Source organism: Lissotriton vulgaris, chromosome 5 (assembly GCF_964263255.1).
Source record: "Lissotriton vulgaris chromosome 5, aLisVul1.2, whole genome shotgun sequence".
NCBI lineage: Eukaryota > Metazoa > Chordata > Amphibia > Caudata > Salamandridae > Lissotriton > Lissotriton vulgaris.
The window spans coordinates 353,773,975-353,799,650 of NC_141693.1; the positions used below are offsets into that span (position 1 = coordinate 353,773,975).

General features: G+C 43.8%; 1 protein-coding gene across 1 annotated transcript in view; it reads right to left on the reverse strand.

The window, feature by feature from the left end:
* Positions 1-25,676, reverse strand: part of HP1BP3 (heterochromatin protein 1 binding protein 3) — a 711,194-nt gene that overhangs the window by 654,935 nt on the left and 30,583 nt on the right. The window contains exon 2 of the mRNA XM_086921633.1: positions 10,185-10,297. Coding sequence (XP_086777759.1) covers positions 10,185-10,278 — 94 coding nt within the window. The 5' untranslated portion in view covers positions 10,279-10,297. The remainder of the gene's footprint in view (positions 1-10,184; positions 10,298-25,676) is intronic.

The following is a 25,676-nucleotide window of genomic DNA, read 5'->3' on the forward strand; positions in this document are numbered from 1 at the left end:
ATGAACACGTCATCTATGTACCTCAGGTAAGATCTTATGTGTGTATTATATTCCTCTTGAAAGGCGGTTTTGAGGACCCGCTCCTCCCACCAGCCCACATGTAGACATGCGTAGCTGGGGGAGAAGCAGGCCCCCATCGCCACTCCTCTCAATTGCTTGTATAGATCTTTGTCGAACAAAAAGTAATTGTTGTTCAGACACCAACTGATGAGTTGCAATAGAATTTTGTTATGTTCATACAGTGTACTTGATCTCTTTTCCAAAAAATACTTCACAGAAGCTAGCCCTTGTTTGTGGTCTATGGATGTATATAATGCTTCTATATCCAAGGTGATAAGAAGCAAATTCTCAGACCATAGGAGCTTACTGATTTTTTGTAAAAAATCGCCAGTGTCCTTAACATAGCTGGTTAATGACATCACCAAGCTCTGAAGAAAAAAAATCAATATACTGGCCTACATGTTCCCCTAAGCTATTAATAGCCGATATTATAGGCCTGCCTGGGACGGGGACAACATTTTTATGTATTTTAGGGATTAAGTACAACACCGGTAATTCTATAGCCATAAACTTGTATTCCTCTGTGGAAATGAGACCTTGTCTTTTCCAAGACGCTAGCAATTTTTGTAAAGTTGATTTAGCCTTTTCGTACTCTTTCATAGTGGACTTAGCATAACAATTTACATCTTGTAATTGGCGAGATGCTTCGGCTATATAGTCTTTCCTGGGCCATAGTACCAGGTTACCACCCTTGTCAGATTTTTTGACCACCACCTCCTGATTATTTTCCAATTTCTTAACCAAATCGAAATATGCCTTCCTTCTAAAAAAACAAATTTCTTTCACATCTGTTTTTAAGGACAGTATGGTTTAATTTTTTCAGATCATTAATCACCAGATCATGAAATACATCAATGCTGTCCTTAGGCATAATCGGTACAAAGCTGGATTTAGGTTTATAGGGGCTGAGCCCAGCCCCTTCTCGTTTGTGGTTGATTTTACGTAGTCGTGCTTGGGCAGCCTGGTCAATTTCCTGTTCTTGTTCTCCTATATTGTCCTCATCATCTGCCAAATCGTGTACCATCAGTAGGTTGGGAATATCCGATGCTGCTAGGTTAACTGTGGGCTCCTTTTCATTTCCTTCAGCCTCATTAATGTCTTCAATGTCTTTTGTTGTTTTCAAAGCAAAGAACTTTTTCAATTTTAGCTTCCTGATGTAACAGTACACATCAATGCGTGTTCTCGCATAGTTAAAACTATCACCAGGGCAGAAATTGAGACCCAAGGCCAGCAGTTGTTCCTCGGCCAAAGCGACATTGGATAAATTAATCACAGTGTTGTCTTTTACTGTTTTTTGTTCTTTCTCCATTTCGCTTTTGTGCTGGTATTTTTCTTTGCTTCTTTTACGTTGGTCGCGTCTTCTTTTGGTTCGCCGACATTTACTGTTGTTTGGTGTATATATATATATATATATATATATATATATATATATATATATATATATATATATATATATATATATATATATATATATATATCCTAAAATATTTCCACAATAACCAAAATGCTGAAATTACATAGGTTTGTATAGTAGCACCTATACTCTTCCGACCCCTAAGGAAGACACACAGCAGTAGACATTTGTCATACAACAATGCTTTATTGCCATAGAGAAACCTGTAAATGCAGACATTTGCTAGTAGGCTGCAGTAGAGTATAAAGAAACAAAAAAAACTGACAGCCTGCCTTTAAGGCATTAGAGCAGGGGTACCGTGCCTTTAAGACCTGCAGGAGACCCCATGCTTCCATGATGCACCACAGGTGGCAGTTAGGTCAGTTTTTTTCCCGGCTCCTTCTGAGAGGATTCTGGAGCTTGAGCTCTTCAGTTTTGTGACAAACTGATTTTTGAGAGATTTTTTCAGAAAACTCGATGTTTTCTGTTTTCTAAAGGCTTCTGCTGCTAGTTTTGTGAACTTACATACATTTTTCCCAGTCAGAATACCAGCCTTATTCATGAAATGTCCTTCCTGTGACCAGAAGATGGCACTGGCAGATCCACACTCTGTGTGCATTGTGAGTCTTCCATCCTCACACAATCTTGACCAGTGCCACCATTGTCAGAAGTTCTCCAGGCGGACCCTGCGCGACAGGGATTGCATAAAACTCCATGCACTGCTGGTAAAGGACAAGAGTCATCAGGGTGGTGGCCATGGAGGCCCCAGGACACTATCTTCCAGCAAACATCAAAAGCAGCGACATTTCACCTCTCCTGACCCCAGAAAGAGGAAGGGGACCAGAGATTCACCATCTACGTCGAAGAGGCCCAGATACTCTTCAGGAACACTCTCTCGACATTGAGAGTCTCTGCTGTATGCAAGTAAGTCGGCGTCAAGGCACCACACTTTGGGCTCGAAGGCTGTAGGTGCTGAGAGACCTAAGTCTCCGTCGACACACTCTCCGATGCCCTCGAGGGGGTATATATATATATATATATATATATATATATATATATATATATATATATATATGTATTTTCTATATGCTCCTGGATCCCGCACATGGGTGGGGATTATTCATAGATTATGACTATTGATGAGTATCCCCTGGATGAGAACCACTCTTGCGCCAAGCCCGCTCAAGATTCTTACAGTCATGCTTTGCAGGTTTAAGGGCCGGATTAAACCAGGGTTTAGAAGGAGATTCCCTAGCCAGCCTTAGGTTCACCTCTGGTTCTCTTCTCCAGGGCGCAGGGCGGCTGCATGCAGGGGTGTCTTTGGAGGTAGGATTTCACCTTACTGGGTCACTCGCAGTTGGGGTCGGTGGGGGGGTCTCTGTGCAGATGCTGTAGGTGACGTCAGCGAATCCTGGGGGTTCTTGGACTATGGAACGCTGGGGGACCTCGCTGAGACCGGTGGACCACTCTGACTCGGGCCGTAGGCTTGGGATGCAGTGGTGGTTTCAGGCGTCAGGTTTCTTTGTCCTCATTAGGCTTGGAGTCTTTCTTGGCTGTTTCTTTCGAACAGAGCTGCTGTTCACAGATCTGTTTTTTTTTGGAAAGCAAACTAAAGAATGTGGTGTTTAAAGAGATAGGGGGCGCTCATGTAAAATTTACACACAATTATCATAGATTCAAAAACATCCTCATGTATCCCCCTTATAGCCGTGCTTACAGAAAAGGCGAGTAACACCCAATCCCTCCTATAGATCAATCTACGATTGAATACAATTTTAACAATTATCTGTAGCACAGGCCAACAAATAACCAATAATATACAACAATTATACACTTGAATTTCAAAACTTTTTTTTTCTCTTCTTGGTCTTTATTTCTTTATTCTTGATCACAATCTTCCACTCCCTTGTGCCAACGCGTTTCGTCGTCTTTGGGTGTGTACCCACGACTTCCTCGGGGCTTCCGTATCCAGGATACGGAAGCCCTGAGGAAGTTGTGGGTACACACCCAAAGACGACGAAACGCGTTTGTACAAGGGAGTGGAAGATTGTGATCAAGAGTAAAGAAATAAAGACAAAGAAAAGCACAAAAAAAAGTTTTGGAATTCAAGTGTATAATTGTTGTATATCATTGGTTATTTGTTGGCCTGTGCTACAGATAATTGTTAAAATCTTTTTTGGAAAGCAGTCCATCCACCCAGGGGTTCTGGAGGTCGCTGGCTGCATGACAAGGAGACTTTGGTGCAGGATCTTTGGAAACTGCAGACGGGCTGGGGCCAAGTCAGTTCTCTTCAGTCTCATCTGCTGGGCATCTTCTTTCGTCCTTCTTCATAGGCTGCGGGAATCTGCTTTCTTGGTTCAGGTCTTCTCCCTGAATACGATATTTAGGGGACGTTGTAGGGGGTCTCAACATCAGTCGCCGATGGCAACTGACATTAGGGTGACTACACCCTTTGTGTGCTCACCCCACATGGGGAGGGGGCACAATCTCTAACACTGATTGGAAAGTGCCTGCCATCTGCAAGATGGCGAGCACTGAAGAGTGGTCTTCACCTCACCTCCCCCATCTAAGGGGTGGTGTTGGCAGAGGTGGACACACCTTCTGGACTGCTCTAATTTTCCCACCTATCTTCCCACCGAAAAGGAGGGGAGACAGGAGCAGGAGAGGCAGGGGGTCGGGTTACAAAGATGGCATGGCCTTTGAAGCTCCCCTGCCACAGATGGCTCTTCCTGACATGGGAGAGGTGTGGAAACATCTGCCCAGGAAAGGCTTTGTTTCTGGGCTCTGGGAGCGAAGGTTCCCAATCCAGGGGTCCACAAACATGTCTCGTGGTGGCAGGCTGGTGTTTACCAGTCAGGGAACCCACCATAGGCTGGTCATTTTTCAGGGGGCATCTCTAGCATGACCGAGTACATGGTATAATAAATCTCACACTCGCATCAGTGTGGGCTTATTATGCTGAGAAGTTGGTAACCAAACTTTCCAGGATTCAATAAAGCCATTATAGTGCTGTGTTGTTCTTAATGACAAACTCCCAGACCATATACTCTTTACGGCTTTACTGCACTTACAATGTCTAAGAATGGACTTATTTACAACAAGGGGTGGTGAGGGACAGAGTCTCTGAATTAAGCAGAAAGCTCTCACCCAGTCAAAAGATCAGGGCTAGATCCAACACCGTTTTTTAGCTCACTGCACCATCCCAGTTTCAGAACCTGGCTGTATGCAAATTAGTCTGTTCCTGTCCCAGTGCATGATGGGAACAGGGCAAACCAAACTACAAAAGCCAATTCTTACACTGGGATGCCAGAAACCGGTCCCCGGTAGCTTGTCTCCTTTCTGGTGAAGAATTAGCTTGGTAGTTTAGTCTGCCCTGTTCCCATGATGCACTGGCCCAGGGACAGACTGATTTGCATATAGCCAGGTTCTGAGCTGGGATGGTGCAGTGAGATAAATAACGGTGATGGATCAAGCCCTGATCTTTGGACTGGGTAAGAGTGGTCTGCCTAATTCAGACACTCTGTTCATCACCACCCCCTTTTCTGTATCGTTTTTTGCCACTATAGGTGTGGCAGGGTATACTCAGACATGAGTCCCTTTCTCACTGCACCATCAGGATTCAAGCAAGCCGGGCCGAAGACGGCTGAAATGCCAGAAACCGGTCCCCGGTAGCTTGTCTCCTTTCTGGTGAAGAATTGGCTTGGTAGTTTAGTCTGCCCTGTTCCCATGATGCACTGGGCCAGGGACAGACTGATTTGCATATAGCCAGGTTCTGAGCTGGGATGGTGCAGTGAGATAAATAACGGTGATGGATCAAGCCCTGATCTTTGGACTGGGTAAGAGTGGTCTGCTTAATTCAGACAATCTGTTCATCACCACCCCCTTTTCTGTATCGTTTTTGGCCACTATAGGTGTGGCAGGGTATACTCAGACATGAGTCCCTTTCTCACTGCACCATCAGGATTCAAGCAAGCCGGGCCGAAGACGGCTGAAATGCCAGAAACCGGTCCCCGGTAGCTTGTCTCCTTTCTGGTGAAGAATTGGCTTGGTAGTTTAGTCTGCCCTGTTCCCATGATGCACTGGGCCAGGGACAGACTGATTTGCATATAGCCAGGTTCTGAGCTGGGATGGTGCAGTGAGATAAATAACGGTGATGGATCAAGCCCTGATCTTTGGACTGGGTAAGAGTGGTCTGCTTAATTCAGACACTCTGTTCATCACCACCCCCTTTTCTGTATCGTTTTTGGCCATTATAGGTGTGGCAGGGTATACTCAGACATGAGTCCCTTTCTCAATGCACCATCAGGATTCAAGCAAGCCGGGCCGAAGACGGCTGAAATGCCAGAAACCGGTCCCCGGTAGCTGGTCTCCTTTCTGGTGAAGAATTGGCTTGGTAGTTTAGTCTGCCCTGTTCCCATGATGCACTGGGCCAGGGACAGACTGATTTGCATATAGCCAGGTTCTGAGCTGGGATGGTGCAGTGAGATAAATAACGGTGATGGATCAAGCCCTGATCTTTGGACTGGGTAAGAGTGGTCTGCTTAATTCAGACACTCTGTTCATCACCACCCCCTTTTCTGTATCGTAAGAATGGACTTAGACCACAAACCCATATTCACCCAAACTTCAACCGCGGTCGCCCTATGGCATAAGGCTACAGCTGCTCTTGGATAGAAGGATAAAATTATGCATGTCACTCCGTTGCTTGACTCTTGTCAACTGGGGGTGCTTTCCAAGCAACCAGGGTTTGATAAGTGAGACCTGTTCGGCCTCTCGAAGTTTGGAGATATGTGGAAAACGGATGGGGTGATACCATTCACTGACCTCCAAAGAGATTACCAATTGCGGGTGGAAGGGGGAACCTTTCGTTACCTCCAGGCCGCAATGCTCTACGAAAAGCAATCCTCAAAGGGACAGAATTGCAGGTCTCCTCGTCCCTAGAAGACAGGCTCTTGGATGATTATCTCGAGGAGAAGGCTCTCTCATTGACCTACCGTAAAATCCTGAACGCCACGCCAGATACCCAGGAGAAAAATCGTGCAAAATGGGTAGATGAAATAGAAGACATAGACGGTGATAACTGGCGGGAGACTCTTGCCTCCCCTCGTGAGGTGGCAATCTGCTCTTGTTTTAAACTCATTCAACTTAAACTGCTCCCTTGTGCCTACTATACTAGCTCCGTACTAGTTAAAATGGGGGTACTAGACTCCCCGGCCTGTCCTCGGGGATGCGGTCACACCAGCACCAACATACACCAATGGTGGGAATGCCCGAGCCTCCAGAAGTACTGGGAGAAGGTTAGATCGGTTATGTCCCGGATCAGTAAGGCATCTATTGACGTCTGTCTTTTAAATGTCTGGGAAGTTACAGACTCTGAGAGGCTATGGGTTTCTTTGGGCTGCATGGTAGCAAAACACGATTTAGCCAGAACTTGGAAGGGACGGGTTCCATTACGATACACTGACTGGGAGTCAGATATGGATTGGTGTATGCAAGCAGAGAGGGTAATTTACGAAAGCAAGGGCTGCCTGCATAAATAGACGAGAATCTGGCGCCCATGGAATGAAAGTAGGGGTTTGCTATGTACTCCTTTCAGTGATCCCCCTTCAGCGTTGATTGATAAAGAAACATTTAATGCGTGGAATACTATGGAAACTACGTAACATGTGATTGCCTGTGGACCCTGCACTATGCTTTGATTATTGTACCATCCTATTAAGACTACCTGGAAATATTGATTACTGCACCTGTCTTTGTTGTATGTTTTTATGTAGATTTTTCAATAAAAGAAAGATTTTATTAAAAAAAGAATGGACTCAGACAGTGTAGGGGTACAGTGCTCACGCAACTGTACCCTCACCATTGGTATAGTGCACCCATTTAGAGGGGTGTCTTGCCTATACCATCGGCAGTGGGTTGCAGGCATGGCACACAGAGATGTGTCCAGTGTCGACTGTTTACTTTGCTCTGCACAAAACACGCAGCCTGCAATAGCAGTGTGTGTGTTAAGGTACAGGACATTTAAGGGTGGCCCAAATATGTGCTGCAGCCCTTAGAGGCCTTCATTTGTCACAGTGCCCTTGGTACCCATGGTACCTTTTACAAGGGACTTGCACGTGGCCAGAGAGGTGCCAATTTGGGGTACAGAGGTACGGTTTTGGGGAAAACACAGGACCTGAGAACCTGATTGGCAGGAACCCAGGGCACATCAATGTCAAAGTGCATCCAACTACACAGTCTGTCATCTATGTGGTCCACCTATTTTTTTTTAGGTGTTTTAGGTGGTTTTTACGTTATTCTCTGCCGATTGTATCTGTAGACTGCTTTTTCTCAAGAACCTCTTGACAATCAGTCAAAATCTTTTGCTTCTTTTTTAGTGTCAGTGGAGAGCCAGCTGCTGCTTTAAGACCAAACAGCTGGAAAAATAATCTGATATGAAGATGGTGACCATCAACAGTGGCTTTTGGGGAGCACATCTGACATCACATGGGGATTGATATATAAGCAAATGTGAAAGAAGGAGAGAGATAGAGAGAGAGGGTGAGAGAAAGAGGGAATGGAGAGAGAGAGGGGTAGAGAGAGAGGAGCAGGGGAGAAAGAGACCGATAGCGAGAAAGAGAGCAGCGGGGGGAGAAGAGAGAGAGAGAGACAGAGGACTTAGAAAATATGATGGCTGCAACCATTAAATAGCAAGATATAGAACAGCATGCAAATCCAGGAAAGATTCATGCTGCAAAATCCAGTTATTAGCCGCCATGGGGTTAGCAGGAGAGGTTTTGAGTATACAGCACACTGTGACCATTCAATTAAAAAGCAGGGGAAAATCATTTTGGAAAGGAAGCTCTAGAGTCCCCTATCAAGAGCTTGCTTCCAGGTGTCACTTGCATTAGATGTGACCTCCAGTTTTGTTTTTGTACCTTGGATGTGAGCCACTTCATCGTATGCTCCCGATCAGCGATGCAAACGTCTGACTCTGTAACTCATTCTACAGCATTATAAAGGCCTTGGCACAGGAGAAAAACATTCAGCCAAACTTCGCTAAGATTAGTTTATAGCACCTGCCTTGATTGGATAGTCTCATAGGGTAGTCCACAGGGGGCACCGGTACATCGCCCAGGTGCAGAAGAAAGCCTTGAAAGATTTATCCATCTTCCCCTGTTGGGATTTCAACCCAGCTTTGTCTTTTGCCATAAGAAAGTGGAAAGGAAGCCCAGTCCCAACAGCAGCAGACTGTGCAGACCCTTAAACATACCTACAAGAATTTTCCTGATATAAAGGAATCTCTTACGTGATGCATGGCTGGGCAATACATTCAGGAATAGACACCGACCGGCAGCGCTCCTGGTGCAGGCGCACATGCAGTCCACCCACGCATTCAAAGCATACAGACTTGCACACATAGGAGTTCCTTATGAGGTCTGCCTGCGTTATCTAGATTTCCTCTTCCAGCACAATCATGCTTGAGGTCTAGCAATTCTATTTCAAATTTTTCCCTTCCTTTTTATCCCCCAATCGCTGTGGCAGAGCAAATTCAGAAAGGGCACGAGTTTCCCGCCATGCATCATAGTCTGTTATGTGCATATAAAGAAGCACAGTATTCATCAATTGTTATGGAGGAGAGAGTTCTCAGCTCTACAACGGATACGGACTTAAAACATCAACACCAAAATCCTTAGATTTGGTGTCATGTGCCTTCACTCTCTCATCTCGTTTTGTGGACAGCAGAGCCTTGCCATCAATTAACCTCAGGATGTAAGGTCAGATTATAAACAAGCACACAGCAATGGTATCACTCAGCTGTATCAGTGCAGTCAATCGAGGATGGGGATGGGGATGGAAGGACTCACGCCAGCGACTTACTCTTCACATGGTCACAACAACTGGTGTAACCTTGACTGTCCAGTCAATCACCTCCTATCAACACCACATCTACCTGAGCATCGTCGTCTACTTTGTATAACCTTGTGTGGCGCCTCTTTCTGGAGCAGGGGAGGTGTAGGCCTCTTTTAACAGTGTCAATCTATGCAAATCCCCTCCTGGAGTTCTGCAGGCTGTCGCCCGACCAGGCCCCACTAAACTTTCCTATCAGCAGCCATCTGAATCAGGCCAGACACTTAGGTAACGTTTCCTCTTTGTCCGCCAGTCACAAAGGCAAACAACAGCAGCAAAAGCCAGCGCCACCAGCCTCCAAGGAAGCAACGAGAGATGCCATCATCTTGGCACACCAGTTTACTACAGAGATGAAGCCGACTTTTCTTGTTTCTTTCCTCAGCAGTCACTTGCCACTCGTTGCCGATGGCAGGCAATAGCAACGCCCAGGATATACACCGCTGCTCCCATAATTGACAGCCAGGGCAGAATAGTGCCGAACTGATGGTGCCCGAATGGTAGCCTAGATGGCATCCGCCGTTGTATGCTGCAAACCACTCCTTGTGGATGCTGTAGTGTTAAACAATGTATTTTGTTCCCCACTTTCAAAAAAGTTCTTAATATGCGGTAAAGTGAAGAAAATGTTTTGTACAATTACATTTTAAAATAAAAAATGTAGTTTCTCCAATATCCAGTCCGATGGCCAAACATTATTCTCAACTTCTAGATCTGTGTAATATGATGCTGGACTGCACTGGTTTTCAGCTTGAAATCTAGCTTAATATTGTATGTTATTTTATTAAAAATGTTTTAAAAAACTCAAGTCTTCACTCGAACACACAATATACATCTTAATCCATACCTTTTTTCTCCTCTTCAGGTTCAACTTCTGGTTCAGCTGGGCGGTTTTTGGGGGCAGTCTCCTTCTTGGAGTTTACAGCTCTACGGATTGGCATGATTCCTGGTTTCTAGAATCTACAAAAGATCATCAACAAGGGTTGCATATAAATGTGTTACATTTTATAACAAACTGAGCAAATGCATGTAATGTAACTGTGCCCTGTGAAATAAATCCACCAGTCCTCTCGTTTTGCTGAACCGAAGAATAGATATACATTCTTGTCACAGGGGAAATTAATTGTAAAAACACTTTAAAGCGTGAGCTCAATTATTGGGCACCAGTGAAGCCCTTGTAGAGGCTCCACCAGGACAACCATCAGTTACCATACCTCTTTAAAAAAACAAGTATTTGCAATGCAATAGGTCTCGCATTAGGAAAGTTTGAGCTTTTGGTATTGTAAATGACAAATTTGTTATTTATGTGTTTGTTTTGAAAATAGGGAAATCGCTTTGTCATTTACAATGCCAATAGTTATAACTTTCGCAAATGGGACACCTATAGCATTTGTAATGCAATATGTGTTGTATTTCTGTGACTTACATGTATTGATATTACAAATAACAATGGCTTTTATTTTTTTTAATAATTTATACTTAAATAAAAGTTATTGTAATGTATAATGACAATAGCTTAAACTTTTGTAAATAACTTGTGAAGACTATGTTCAGTGTATTTTATTGTGTTGAAAATCCAAGAACAGAAGTGAAATATCAACATCTTTTTGTGACATTTGTAATGAAGCTTGAAGCATTGAGAGAACATGTTTGAATCAGTTGTTATTGAATGGTTGCACAGATTGATGCTGTGGTGGCGCTGACTGATGTTGAGGTGGCGAACGAGTGATGCTGTTGCGTTCAGTGATGCTGTGGTAGCGCATAGTGATGTTGTGGTGCCCCTGAGTGATGCTGTGGTGGTGCTGATTGATGATGTATGCTATGCTATGTTTTGTTTTGTTATGCTATGCTATGTTTTGTTATGCTATGCTATGCTTTGTTATGCTATGTGTTGTTATGCTATGCTATGTTTAGTTATGCTATGCTTTTCTGTGTTTTGCTATGCAATGCTTTGTTATGCTGTTTTGTTATGCTATGCCGTTTTGTTATGCTATGCTGTTTTGTTGTGCTTTATTATGCTATGCTTTGTTTTACTATGCTATGTTTTGTTGTGCTATGTTTTTTATGCTATGCTATGCTTTCTTATGCTATGTTTTGTAATGCTATGCTATGTTTTGTTGTGTTTGGTATGCTATGCAATGTTTTGCTATGCTATGCTTTTTTATGCTATGTTTTGTTGTGTTTGTTTTGTTATGCTATGCTATGCTTTTTTATGCTATGTTTTGTTGTGTTATGCTATGCTATGTTTTGTTGTGTTTGGTATGCTATGCTATGTTTTGCAATGCTATGATATGTTTTGCTACGCATTGCTATGCTATGTTTTGTTTTGTTATGCTACGTTTTATTATGCTATGTGTTGTGTTTTGTTATGCTGTGTTCTGTTATGCTGTGTTTTGTTTTGCTATCCTATGCTTTGTTTTGCTATGTTATGCTATGCTTTGTTTTGTTATGCTATGCTGTTTTGTTGTGTTTTGTTATGCTATGCTATGTTTTGTTGTGTTTTGCTATGCTATGCTTTGTTATGCCATGCTATGTTCTGTTATGCTATGTTTTGTTATGATATGGTATGTTTTGTTATGCTTTGCTATGTTTTGTTGTGTTTTGCTATGCTATGCTATGTTTTGTTATGCTATGCTGTTTTGTTGTGTTTTGTTATGCTATGTTTTGTTGTATTTTATTATGCTATGCTATGTTTTGCTATGTTTTGTCATGCTGTTTTATTGTGTTTTGTTATGCTATGTTATGTTTTGTTATCCTATGCTATGTTTTGTTATGCTATGATATGTTTTGTTTTGTTATGCTGTGCTTTGTTATGCTATATGTTTTGTGATGCTAGCTATGTTTTGTTGTGTTTTGTTATGCTATGCTTTGTTGTCTTTTGTTGTGCTATGCTATGTTTTGTTATGCAATGCTATGTTTTGTTATGCTATGCTATGTTTTGATGTGTTTTGTTATGCTATGCTATATTTTGTTATGCTATAATTTGTTGTGTTGTTATGCTATGCTATGTTTTGTTATGCTATGTTATGCTATGTTTTGTTGTGTTTTGTTATGCTATGTATTATGCTGTGCTAGGTTTTGTTTTGTTATGCTGTGCTTTATTATGCTATGCTGTGTTTTGTTTTGTTATGCTATGTTTTGTTTTGTTATGCTATGCTTCGTTGTGTTTGGTTATGCTATGTTTTGTTATACTATGCTATGTTTTGTTGTATTTTGTTATGCTATGCTATGTTTTGTTATGCTATGTTTTATTGTGCTGTGTTGTGCTATGCTTTGTTTTGGTATGTTATGCTATATTTTGTTATGCTATGTTTTGTTGTGTTTTTTTATGCTATGTTTTGTTATACTATGCTAAGCTTTGTTGTGTTTTGTTATGCTATGCTATGTTTTGTTCGGCTGTGGTATGCTTTGTTATGCTGTTCTGTTTTGTTGTGTTTTGTTGTGCTATGCTTTGTTGTGTTTTGGTATGCTATGCTATGTTTTATTATGCTATGCTGTGCTTTTTGTGTTTTGTTATGCTATGTTTTCTTGTGTTCTGCTATGCTATGTTATGCTATGCTATATTTTTTATGCTATGTTTTGTTGTGTTTTGTTATGCTACGTTATGTTTTGTTATGCTATGCTATGTTTTGTTGTGTTTTGTTATGCTATGTTTTGTTTTGTTATGCTGTGCTTTGTTATGCTATATGTTTTGTGATGCTAGCTATGTTTTGTTGTGTTTTGTTATGCTATGCTTTGTTGTGTTTTGTTGTGCTATGCTATGTTTTGTTATGCTATGCTATGTTTTGTTATGCTATGCTATGTTTTGATGTGTTTTGTTATGCTATGCTATATTTTGTCATGCTATAATTTGTTGTGTTGTTATGCTATGCTATGTTTTGTTATTCTATGTTATGCAATGTTTTGTTGTGTTTTGTTATGCTATGTATTATGCTGTGCTATGTTTTGTTTTGTTATGCTGTGCTTTATTATGCTATGCTGTGTTTTGTTTTGTTATGCTATGTTTTGTTATGCTATGCTTCGTTGTGTTTGGTTATGCTATGTTTTGTTATACTATGCTATGTTTTGTTGTATTTTGTTATGCTATGTTTTGTTCTGCTATGTTTTATTGTGCTGTGTTGTGCTATGCTTTGTTTTGGTATGTTATGCTATATTTTGTTATGCTATGTTTTGTTGTGTTTTTCTATGCTATGCTATGTTTTGTTATACTATGCTAAGCTTTGTTGTGTTTTGTTATGCTATGCTATGTTTTGTTCGGCTGTGGTATGCTTTGTTATGTAAAGACCACATCTCTAGTCACCTGAAAAACCTCTACTGGCTCCCCGTCAATAAGAGGATTACTTTCCGCCTCCTAACCCACACACACAAAGCACTTTACGAACTTGGACCCGAATGCCTCAACACACGACTTATCTTCTACACCCCCTCCCGCCAGCTACGATCCTCCAACCAAGCCCTTGCTACCGTACCTCGCATCAACAAAACCACCATGGGAGGTAGATCCTTCTCCTACCTCGCAGCTAAAACCTGGAACTCACTCCCCACCCACCTTCGTCTCACTCAGAACCACCTAGCACTCAGAAAGCAACTTAAAACTTGGATATTCGACAAGTAATTCCCCACCCTTCTCCAAGCGCCTGGAGACCCTCCGGGTATGTAGCGCGCTATATAAATCTTTTGACTTGACTCGACTTGACTTGCGTTTTGTTGTGCTATGCTTTGTTGTGTTTTGTTATGCTATGCTATGTTTTGTTATGCTATGCTGTGCTTTTTGTGTTTTGTTATGCTATGCTTTGTTGTGTTCTGCTATGCTATGTTATGCTATATTTTTTTATGCTATGTTTTGTTGTGTTATGCTATGCTATGTTTTGTTATGCTATGTTTTGTTGTGTTTTGTTATGCTATGCTATGTTTTTGTATTGTTATGCAGTGCTTTGTTATGCTATATGTTTTGTGATGCTAGCTATGTTTTGTTGTGTTTTGTTATGCTATGCTTTGTTTTGTTATGCTATGTTTTGCCTAGCCATGTTCTGTTTTGTTTTGTTTTGTTATGCTTTACTATGTTTTGTTATGCTATGCTATGTTTTGTTATGCTTTACTATGTTTTGTTATGCTATGTTTTGTTTTGCTATGTTATGTTTTGCTATCCTGGTGTGTGGTTGTGTGTGTGTGTGTGTGTGTGTGTGTGTGTGTGTGTGTGTGTGGGGATGTGTGTGTGGGGATGTGTGTGTGGGGATGTGTGTGTGTAGTTGTGTGTGTGTGATTGTGTGTGGGGCTGTGTGTGTGTAGTTGTGTGTGTGTGATTGTGTGTGTGGGATTGTGTGTGTGGGATTGTGTGTGTTGCGGGGCTGTGTGTGTTGCGGGGCTGTGTGTGTTGCGGGGCTGTGTGTGTTGCGGGGCTGTGTGTGTTGCGGGGCTGTGTGTGTTGCGGGGCTGTGTGTGTTGGCGGTTGTGTGTGTTGGCGGTTGTGTGTGTGGGTTTGTGTGTGGGGGGGTTGTGGTGTGGGGTTGTGTGTGGGGGGGTTGTAGTTGTGTGTGTGTGGAGGGTTGTGTATGGGGGGTTGTGTGTGTGGTTGTGTGTGTGGGGCTGTGTGTGTGGGGTTTTGTGTGTGGGATTTTGTGTGTGTGGGGGGGTTGTGTGTGTGTGGGGTTGTGTGTGTGTGGGGTTGTGTGTGGGGGGGGTTGTGTGCGTGTGTGGGTGTGTTTGTAGGGGGTTGTGTGTGTGTGGGGTTGTGCTTGTGTGTGGGGTTTTGTATGTGTGTTGCGGCAAAATAGGGTAAAGTAAGGGATTTTAGACAGACAAGAGAAGGCAGAAATGTGAAGCAAAGAAGATAGCACGGCACAAAGGCGCAGTACGTGAGAGGTGACGAACACAGGTCAAGAAATGTGAGGTGGCACAGAGGCAGCAGGAGGGTAGATGGAGGAGAAAGAAGAAATGAGCAAGTAAGGCATCAGGAAATTAGGGACGAGCAGACGGTGGAAACAGAAGGACTGCAAAGGCGTGTGACTCAGTGTGGACGGAGAGAGATGAGAAGGAGAAAGGGATCAAGGAAGGAGAGAGAAAGTAAAGCTAACAAGCTCTCTGCAGTGCGTGGTGGGGGGGGGCGGCACTGCGTGCTTGAACGATGGGTACATTCAGGTTTAGCTGTTAGTATTTAGATTTCAATAAATTAGAGCGCGTGTACAGAAGAAGGTAGGGGGCATCCTTATCAACCAATATTATAATATTCTTCTACCACCACCGTTGTCCTTGGATCGGGGATGCTCTTCTTTGTATTTTGTTTACCGGTGACTAATGCAAGCATCGTTTCCAAAATTACTTGCCAGCTTGGGAACTGTAGTCTCCTGCAGCAGGTTACATGCACGCAGCTCACATAGGCAACCTCTGAGCTGATCTGGCGAAGAACCTGCGGGCATGCTCAGTACAGCTGTGTGGGAGTAGAAGCTCCTGTGTTGGCTCAGAGATCGTGTATAAGACTCCAGAAATGCCCGGAGTCGTTTCGACAGTACATGTGCATCCGCATAGGTGCGAAGAGGCACTCTGTCAGTATGTAACAGAGGTATTAACCCCTTCCATGCTCATGACGAGCTCAGCTCGTCATGAGGCACAGTTGAGCTGTGCTGATGACGAGCTGAGCTCGTCATGACAGCAGCAAAATGGCAATTTTCAGCACAGGGGAAAAATAACCACAGCAGCGATGTGGTTAAGTAGACTGTCGAGAGATCTCAGATTTTAGAGACTGAAGAGACAGCTAGGAAGCACCTTGACAGTCTGCTCTTCTGAACAGACAGTCCAGAGGCACTGGGACAATGTGTGAGTCTAAAGAGACAGCACAGAGGACTCTGATGGAGCCTGTGTGTGTGTGCCGGGTGCATTGATAGGAACGTCTTCTGAGTCCACATGCGAGACAGGAGAAAGCGCCTAGACGCTGTCTGACAATAGGAGTGTCTAAAGAGGCAGCTAAGATTACTCCGACAGTTTATGTGAGTTTTGAAAACCCCAAAAGCTGCCTAAAGAGCAGTTCATTGTCCCACAATATTCCTAAAACGGTCACCATGCGTGCTTGGAATGAATTCTATTGTCCCGGGGCCTCCCTGCGATGGTTTAAAGGTCTCAGAACCCGGTGACTCTGACATGTAGTCTACAATGAGAGGACGTCACATCAGCTGGGTTTCTAGCGGGCTCCCCGCCGTTGGGAAGGAACACAAGCTGTTACCATCATGCTTACTCCTGCACTGCAATCAGAACGATAACGCATTTGTCAGGACAGGCGGCTTAGGAACAGCAAAGAAAGCCCTGGCGTGCAGTGTCCCATAGAGGACAGAAACCACAGCAAACATTGTAAACAGCCGCATCAGTTTAAAAATGTAAAGCTGCCATCTCGGAACGGTGATGTGGTGGGCAAACGGGGCAGAAAGCGGGCATGGCGTGCTGAATGTAGCAAAGCACGTCGTGCCTGCAAATAAGAAAAAAGCTGTCTCCATAATGCTTTCACTTTAATGAAAACAAGCATAATAGCACGACCAGCTAAAGCAATCTTGGCACAATAGAACAGCGAATTGCTTAAATCTTTGAAAGTTTCAACAACAAGTTCTGCAGGACACGTTTGCATTGTTCTGTCAGATGTAGGGAGGGGGTGGGCAGGCTGAATAGCTGCGGAACGGATCTCTTTGAAGTAGCTCACGGCCTTGAGGCCCTAAAAATTAAAGCAATTAAGGGGGAGGTGGGAGGGAGGCTGATAGGCAGAAGGCTCGGGGAAGATGTCAGATTAGAGGGAGGGGGTGGGCTGCCTGCAACTCGAGCGACCATATGGAGAGGGAGGGGGGTGGGCTGCCTGCTGGGAGAAGCTGGTGTGCCTTTAATGATTGAATGCAAGCTTGTGCACGAGGAGCTTGTGGTCACGTGATTTACGTGAACTGTTGAAAATTCTCACCGTAAAAAGTCAGCTTGTGGATGGGTGGCAATAGGTCTCTCTGCGAGACCTAAAAGGGGGGGGAGGGTGGGGGGGGGACGGAGGAACCATTACTTTGACGGGGTAAGAACACCATTGATTTAACGTGGGCTACTATTATACTAAACTAAACAGAAAGAAAACTCCTATCTGACTGGGAACTTCGAGGTTCAGTTAAAAATCATATTTCACTTACCATTAAAACAAAATATTTGAGTAAACTAATCTGTTTCATAAATGATGCGCTATTAAACATCTACCTTTCCCAAGGCACGATCCTTCAGTCTACTACTCTGAGTTATCTTTTAGCAGCTACACAGGAGGTAGTAGTTCGACCTGTACAGGCAAGTAACTTATTTTAATGGTCCCACTACCAGTAACTATATTGGCTGCTTCATAAGGAGTTGGGTCAAACTACTGGTTGTTAAACAAAAATGTCTCATTTATGCTACAGACTGGGATTTTTTATGAGAAAGGTTTCATGAGTGGTGGACATGCAAGGCAAATGAGACTTTATGGAAAGAGGTCAAAAACATTTCAGGTTGCAGGTACTTTTTTCAAATATAACTTGTCCAAGGCACATCCGAAAAGAATTAGTCCGCTAAAAAAAAATATATATATATATATATATATATATACACGTCTCCCTCTTGGTGTCATGCATTGAAGTGACAAATCAAGGCATCATGCTCATTATATCAGAACTTATAATAGCCTCTTTGTTTATGTTAGGTCCCATAGAATATCAGGGGCTGTATTCTAGCAAGGTTCTGAGTGGGTGTCGCGAGCCGTGTGGACGGTGGCTGCCATCAAGGTAAATCTACTGCCTCCACGAGGTAGGATCCTGCATGGCCCAGAGGCCCACAGAAGGATCGGAGCCCGGCAGAACCGGACACTGGCCCATAATATGCACATCACTTCTGTCCCTTTGTGAAGGGAGCTTAACGCGAGGGCCACGAGGCGACCAATATGGTGCCTTGAACTTCACTGGTGACACACAATGATCCCAGCAATCCTATTTGAGGTCTAAGGGGCGCTGGGAAACACTGCTGGTGTCCGTCTGAGTTGGGTCCGGTCACTGGTGAGACACAGTCAGGAAAAAAACTTGTTGGGGGTTGGTTCCCTGGAAATCAACTGCATGGACTAGAGAATGGGATCGAGGAGGCCACCCTGAGTGGATAAAATCCTGTGGAGTGGACACTGCAAGAGTTGGCGCAGTGTGATCTGTCAGCAGGGCGGAACTGTGAGCGCTCTACTCCCACCCCCAGAAGTGCATCGAATATAGGTAAATTCTACACTTCATCCTTCGCACAGGCAGCTCCTGGTTGTTATAAAGGGTGCTGTTGATGTGTCCAGAGAGTGACTATTTATTTATTTATTGGCATTTTTAAAGCGCAACATATACCCTGGGGTGTCTTGGCGCTGATTAATTTGCCGGCTGGATGAAAAACTGCCTTGCTCAGACACTATTCTATACCTGGAATTATTTATTAAATTATTTATTAAACAGCCAAGTTTTTAATTTTTTGCGGAATTGGAGTAGTGTGGGACATGCCTTAATGTCCTGGGGTAAAGTGTTCCAAAGTTTGGAAGCTGCCACTACAAACCGTCGGTCTCCCCACATCACAGTTTTGGTGCGTGGTACCATGAGTTGATTACTGTTGGTAGAGCGCAATTGGCGTGTGGGTTGATACGGTCGTAGATGGTCTTTAAGGAACTGTGGGCCCTGTTTATTTAGGACTTTGTACACAATGCACTGGGATTTAAATCTGGCTCTGTTCTGAATCGTCAACCAGTGTAGTTTGGAAATGGCATTGGATAGAGGAGCAAACTTCGGAATTCCCAGAATAAGACGTGCTGCTGCGTTCTGTATGGTCTGCAGTTTTTTTAGGACTCTTACTTGGGCGTTGATAAAAAGCCCATTGCATTAGTCTAGGGATGTCAGGACTAGTGAGCTCACCAGAGTTTTAATGGCAGTGGTAGGAAGATAAGGACTTATCTTTCGGATCATGCGTAGTTTATGGTGGGCTACAGAGGCCACTTTACTAGCATGGTCCATGAAATTCAGATGGTTGTCGAAAATTATTCCTAAGTTCCTTACTTTAGTCACTGGATTAGGGGGGGCACCAAAAGTTTGGGGCCACCATGAGGCAGGCCATTCTGGTGAGAGTTGTCCGAAAATCATAACTTCGGTTTTTTCCGAAGTAAGTTTTAGGCAGTTTGCTGCCATCCACTCACCTAGTTCTGTCAGTCCTCTCTGGAATCTTTTAGCTACCTCCTCTCCATCACCCCTTATAGCAAGCACCAATTGCGTGTCGTCCGCGTAGGAGGTTAGGCTCATACCATGTGCCTTGATGACATTGGCCAGGTCCGACACATAAATATTAAAAAGTGTCGGACTCAGGGATGAGCCTTGAGGTACCCCACACGGTTGTGACAATTTCGCAGATTGGTAGGGGCTCAGAGTGACAGCCTGCGTTCTCTCCGAGAGGAAGGAGGCGAGGAGAGCTCTTGCCGTGGAGGAGACACCTATTTTTCCGACACGGTCGACCAAAATACCGTGGTCGACCGTGTCAAAAGCTGCTGAGAGGTCCAGCAGTACCAACACCGCTGTACCGCCTTGGTCTCTTATTATTCTTATGTCTTCGGCTGCTTTAATAAGGGCAGTTTCAGTCCCATGGTATTTCCTAAATCCATACTGAGTATCATCTAACTTCTTGTGGGTTTCTATATACTCAGTTAGTTGTAGGTTCATGGCCTTTTCCACCACTTTGGCCATGAACGGGAGGCTGGCGATGGGTCGGTAGTTTTTTAGTTCTGACTTATCAGCTCCTGGTTTTTTCAACAGTGGTTTGAGCAGTGTGGTTTTTAGATTAAGGGGATATGTCCCTGAAAGCAGGATGAAATTACAGACTTGTGTCAAGACTGGTATGATCGAATCCATCACCGGTAAAAGTGCCGATAATGGGCAAGGATCCAACTTGGATCCAGCTTTGATTATCAACACAATTGTTTGTACTTGATCTTCTGTCAGTGGTTGAAAGTCTGTGAAGGATGAAGTCCCTGTTGGTGCTAAGTCTTCCTGACTGATGTTGGGATCATTTGAGTGCGTGATTTTTGCCAGAAAGGGTTGATAAATATCATCCACCTTCTTAAAAAAGAAGTCGGCCATGGCGTCACACATATCTTGGGTTTGAGGTGGGGTCAGGTCTGGAGTATTGCCCGAGAGCACTTTAGTTATATCATATAATTTTTTGCTAGAGTTCTTTGCCTGCTCAATTTGCATCATATAGTACTCTTTTTTTGCCTTTATAATCATGGCTTTGTATATTGCCAAAGCCTCCTTGTATTTAGTTTTACTTGTAGGATCATAAGACTTTCTCCATTGTCTTTCCCAGTATCGGTTCTGTAATTTTTGTGTTTTTAGTTCATCAGAGTACCATGGTGCGGTGGGGGTGGATCTGTTCTTGGATAATTTCTTAGTGGGGGCTAATGAGTTCATGGCATGTCCCAACCAGTCGTGGAGTTGTTGTATGGCCAGGTTGGGATTCGCCGAGATTAGTGGGCAAGAATCATCCAGATGGTTTTTTAGATCCCGCTGATTGACATTGTGCCAGGCTTTAAAGGTTATAGGCTGGAGAGGAGAAGTGTCTGTGATAAATTTTTTATCCATAGCCAAGGTGCAAAAAACTGCATAATGGTCTGTCCATGGCAGTGGACGGATGTCACATACTTGGAGCCCCTGGGCACTGGTGAAAATGGCGTCCAAAATGTGTCCCGCTTGGTGAGTAGGTGAGGTAACCAATTGATGTAACCCCAAGACTTCCATATCTGTAATGAGAGCTTGAGTTTCTTTGTTGTTATTATCGTCTAGGTGTAAATTCAGATCACCTAATACTGTGATCGAATCTTCTAGTGCTAGAGATTCCAAGTGTGTGCTAATACTTGTTAGAAAGCCAGTTTTGACTCCTGGGGGCCGATATATAAGAAGCCCTTTAAAGTTGACTTGTTGGCTAAGTTTAATAGAAAACATCATGGCCTCACACGAGGTATCCTGTATTTGAGTCACTATTACCTCCATGTTTTCTCTAGCTATAATGGCGATCCCTCCGCCTCTCTGTCTAGGTTTCTCATTCTGTCTTGATCTATCTTGTCTATATGCTTTGTAACCTATTGGTGTGGCAGAGACCATGTCCGGGCCAGATGAGTCGTCTGTCCATGTCTCAGTGATGAAAAGTACATCTAACTTAGTATCTGTTATCATGTCAGCGATTTCTTGGCTATGTTTGCATAGGGACCGTGCATTAATGAGGGCTAAGGTTGCTTTATCGGAAGTAGGTATTCGTTCAAATCTTTAGCAGGGGGCTCAGGCCAGAGCCGCCAAGAGATCAGCAATTGGCACTGGGAAAAAAACCATTCTGAGTCCTACTGGTACCTAGTTGACATTCATGCACATCTATCACTTGATTTATTGGTCATGAGCTGCCAAGTGTGCCCCTACCTCGCAACTTGGAATGGTCTGTCCGTTAAGGGTGTGCATTGCCTTTGTACATGATGGGGCGCACGGACAAATCCCAATCTAAGCTACAATTCGAGCCCCGTAAAACGCCTAGAAGGCAAGAGCTGGATAAAAACGCATCAGAATCTGGCTCCGAGGCGGGGGATGCCACGGCGGAGCCAGACATGAAGCATATATTATCCGCAATGCACCACAGTTTGACCAAAATTGATGGCAAAATCAACGCACCAATATTCCGTATGGATAGAATGTCTGAACGCCTCGATACTGTTAAAAAAAGGGTCTCAGATGCAGAAAATGTAGTGGCTTCAGGGTTGCTCGCCCAGGCAAAGGCGAACAAGATTCTACAGGTCGTACAAAGGGGAGCGATTTGGAGGCGCGATCCAGGCGCAATAACATTAGGCTAAGAAGTATTGCAGAATCCACCAACATCCCAAGCATGGAACTATTTGTGGAGCACCTTTTAGTCAATCTGCTTGGCAGGGACACCTTCTCAACGGAGGTCATTGGCCCCAGGCCGGTTTCAGGGGCGCCACCGAGACCATTCATAGCTAAACTGCTTAATTACAGGGATCGGAATGCAGCTCTTCGCATGGCCAGGGAACTTCAAGAGCTGCAATATGAAGGCATGGCCATCTCATTGTACCCTGACTTTACACACCAAGTCCAGGATGCCCGTCAACAATTTTTGCCTATTAAGAGGAAGCTGTGTGACCTGAATCTAGACTATAGCATGATGTACCCCGCTAAATTACGCATTCAAGTAGATGAGAAATCACATATCTTTACAGACCTGAAACAAGTAATGCATTTCCTGAAAAAACAGGAACATGATAAACCTCGTAAGGGAAAAATAGACCTAGCATGGACCGCAGGAGGAATGGACTTGGAGAAAGATGAACAATAATCCATACAAGCATACAGTTTATTACCTATTTCTGCAATTCCTGTCTTTGGGTTGACAGACATAACTTCTTTGAATACTGTAAGAGCACTGCCTGCCTGAATCACTGTAGCTGTTTATCTGGGTAACAGGGTATGTAGGGCTAATACAGGAAAGGAGTAGTGTAATTATTTGTTGTTATGCTATTACCCTGTACGAATTGAGCCGTAGACAGAGCAAGTGATTGCTTAGTTTCATGCTTATCCGATGTTGGTGTTTACTCAATATACTAGGGATTGCGTCACTCCTTTATGTTCTGACCTATTAACCACAAGTTATAGTCTGTTCTCATCATGGGTCGGGGTGCTGCTTCTTCTAATCAGTGTCCCATGGTACTGTGTTAAAATATTTAGGCTTTCATTACACTAGGGGACTTGTGCCGGCCGAATGGAGCAAATGTCTCAGATAGCATCCACCCCTGTGTGTTACACACTTTATGACAGGGACGTCAGGTTTTTAACCTGTTATTTCTGTATTAATCAGGGTAATGTTTTGTCAATGGAGGGTGGGTAATGTATGGACTATGCCAAGTTGGGGTGTGCATGGCGTGGGGGGGGGGGGGATTGCTGTTAACTTTTCAGTGTTTACCCTGGATATACGTAAAGCTCAGATATGGCTGAAGTCGGGTGGAGAAAGGTGGTGGATAATAGGGAGATGGCTAACTACACAGCAACTAATATAACAACGCACGACACATGCAATAGTATTAGATTCCTGACCTGGAACGTTAGGGGCCTAAACGACTTTCGAAAAGTGCGTAAAGTTGTAGCATATCTTAGGCGACAAGCGGTGGATGTCGCATTCATTCAAGAGACACTTTTATTCCTCAAAAGTAAGATGTTAACACATAAGAGACTGCAAGGTCACTTCAATGCAGAGGAGTTCACTCCCCATGCAAGGGGAGTCCTAACATGGGTAGGCCAAAGAGTGGTTTCGCTCTGGAAGGATTAGACATCGACCCCAATGAAAGATATGCAATTTCCATGCGTCATGAGCAAGTCGTAAACGTACACGTAGTCAACATCAATGGCCCAAATTATGATGATAAGCTCTTTTATCATGCACTATCCGCTCGTATGTTGAAAATAGTGGATATTCCACAGGTTTCGGGTGGGGGGGGGGGATTGATTTGAACTGTGTCCTGGATCGCTCCGGGGGAAATGTCTCCCGTCGCACCTCGGCAGCGGCTAGAGCTATGGGGGATATTAATACAGATTAAAGCCTTATATGTGCATGGCGTACCAGATCTCCTGGAGCAGAGGATTACACCCATTATTCGGCACCACACAACATCCACACCAGTTGATTTCCAGATCGCTTTTACCTCAAGTGGCAGATTGCAAGCCGCTCCCCCACTCGTTTTCGGATCACTCCCTGGTTCTGTTGGACATGGACATTCCCCCCAAGAAACGCACTCCCTTTACATGGAATTTTCCACATATTCTTTATTAGACTCAGTTTTTAAAACAGAGCTGGCCACATCCATTGAAGACTCTTTCACCACAAATATGGGGTCGGTTGACCATTTCTTACACGGTGTGGGATATGTTTAAAGTATTTATCAGAGGAGTTACCATCTCTAAACATGCAGAGGTATTCCACTCTTTGAGGAATTGACTCATCACTCAAGGGGCAACTGGCTCAGATGAAGCAAAACCTACTGAAGGGTAAGGAAGCTGTGGTCCCAGAAAATTAAAAAATTAAAAGAAAATTTAAAAAAAACTACAGAAGAATATCATGAGGTTGCAAACAGCGAGATGAAGCACATGGGCAATTCCCCCTTCTATGAGGGAGGCGATGATAGTGAACTTGCTGAAGCAGGGGAAGCCCCCAAATGAAAGCCTGTCCTAAAGGCCCCTGTCAGTCTTGAATGTAGACACCAAAATATTTGCACACACACTTGCTTCGCTGGTCCCTTACCTGTTCGGTTCGGAGCAAGTGTGCTTCGTACAGGGACACACACAAACGTATAATTAGAGAACTGTATTCGGGGCCATTCAACATTTTAGTCCAAAAGTCAAAGCCGCCGCCATCTTTCTACACGCGGAGAAGGCTTCTGACTCTGTGGAATGGGCGTTTATGATGGCAGTACTACGACGGGTAGGGGAAGTCTTCCTCAAATTGGTAACACCCTTATTTAATATGCTAGTAGCTGGAGTTAGGGTATCTAAAGAGGCATGAAACAGGGTTGTCCATTGTCTCCCCTGCTGTATGCCATAGTAGCAGAGCCTTTGGACTGTGCTCTGAGGGAGTACCATGGGCAAGGGGGAATTCGATTCCATAAGTTACAATCTCATTCTATCTGTGTATGCTGATGATATGCTTTTCTGCATCGGGGATCCAGACACGAATGAATGAATATTAAACTTGTAGAGCGCTAAACTTTGCCCAAGAGCGCCAAAGCGCTATTGTGGACCAAATGTGCAGACAAGATGATATGCTCAGACTAGGATCTGTGTAAAAAGCCAGGTCTTCAAGGCTTTACAGAAGAGAGAATATGACACCTGACCAGAAAGATCTTCCGGGAGGGAGTACCACAACTTAGCAGAAGCAGTAGAAAAAGCTCTACCTCCCCATTTCACCTTTTTAACCTCTGGACTGTTAATAGATTTTTATTTGAGGACCTGAGCTGCCTAGTAGGGACATAGCAATGGAATATGGCACTAATATCATCAGGGCCTAAGCCATAGTAGCCATTATGAGTCAGGTAAAGAGTTTTAAAAAGGATCCTACAGTCCAGAGGAAGCCAATGCAGCGTCTTGAAAGAAGCGGAGACTGAGTGGTATTTCGAGAGCCCAATCACTAGCCTGGCCACAGCGTTCAGCACAAGCTGCAAGAGTCGCACAAAGCTTTTGTTAATGCACAGATAGAGGGCATTACAATAGTCCAATCTGGATATTATCAAGGCAATAACAGCCTGTTTGTG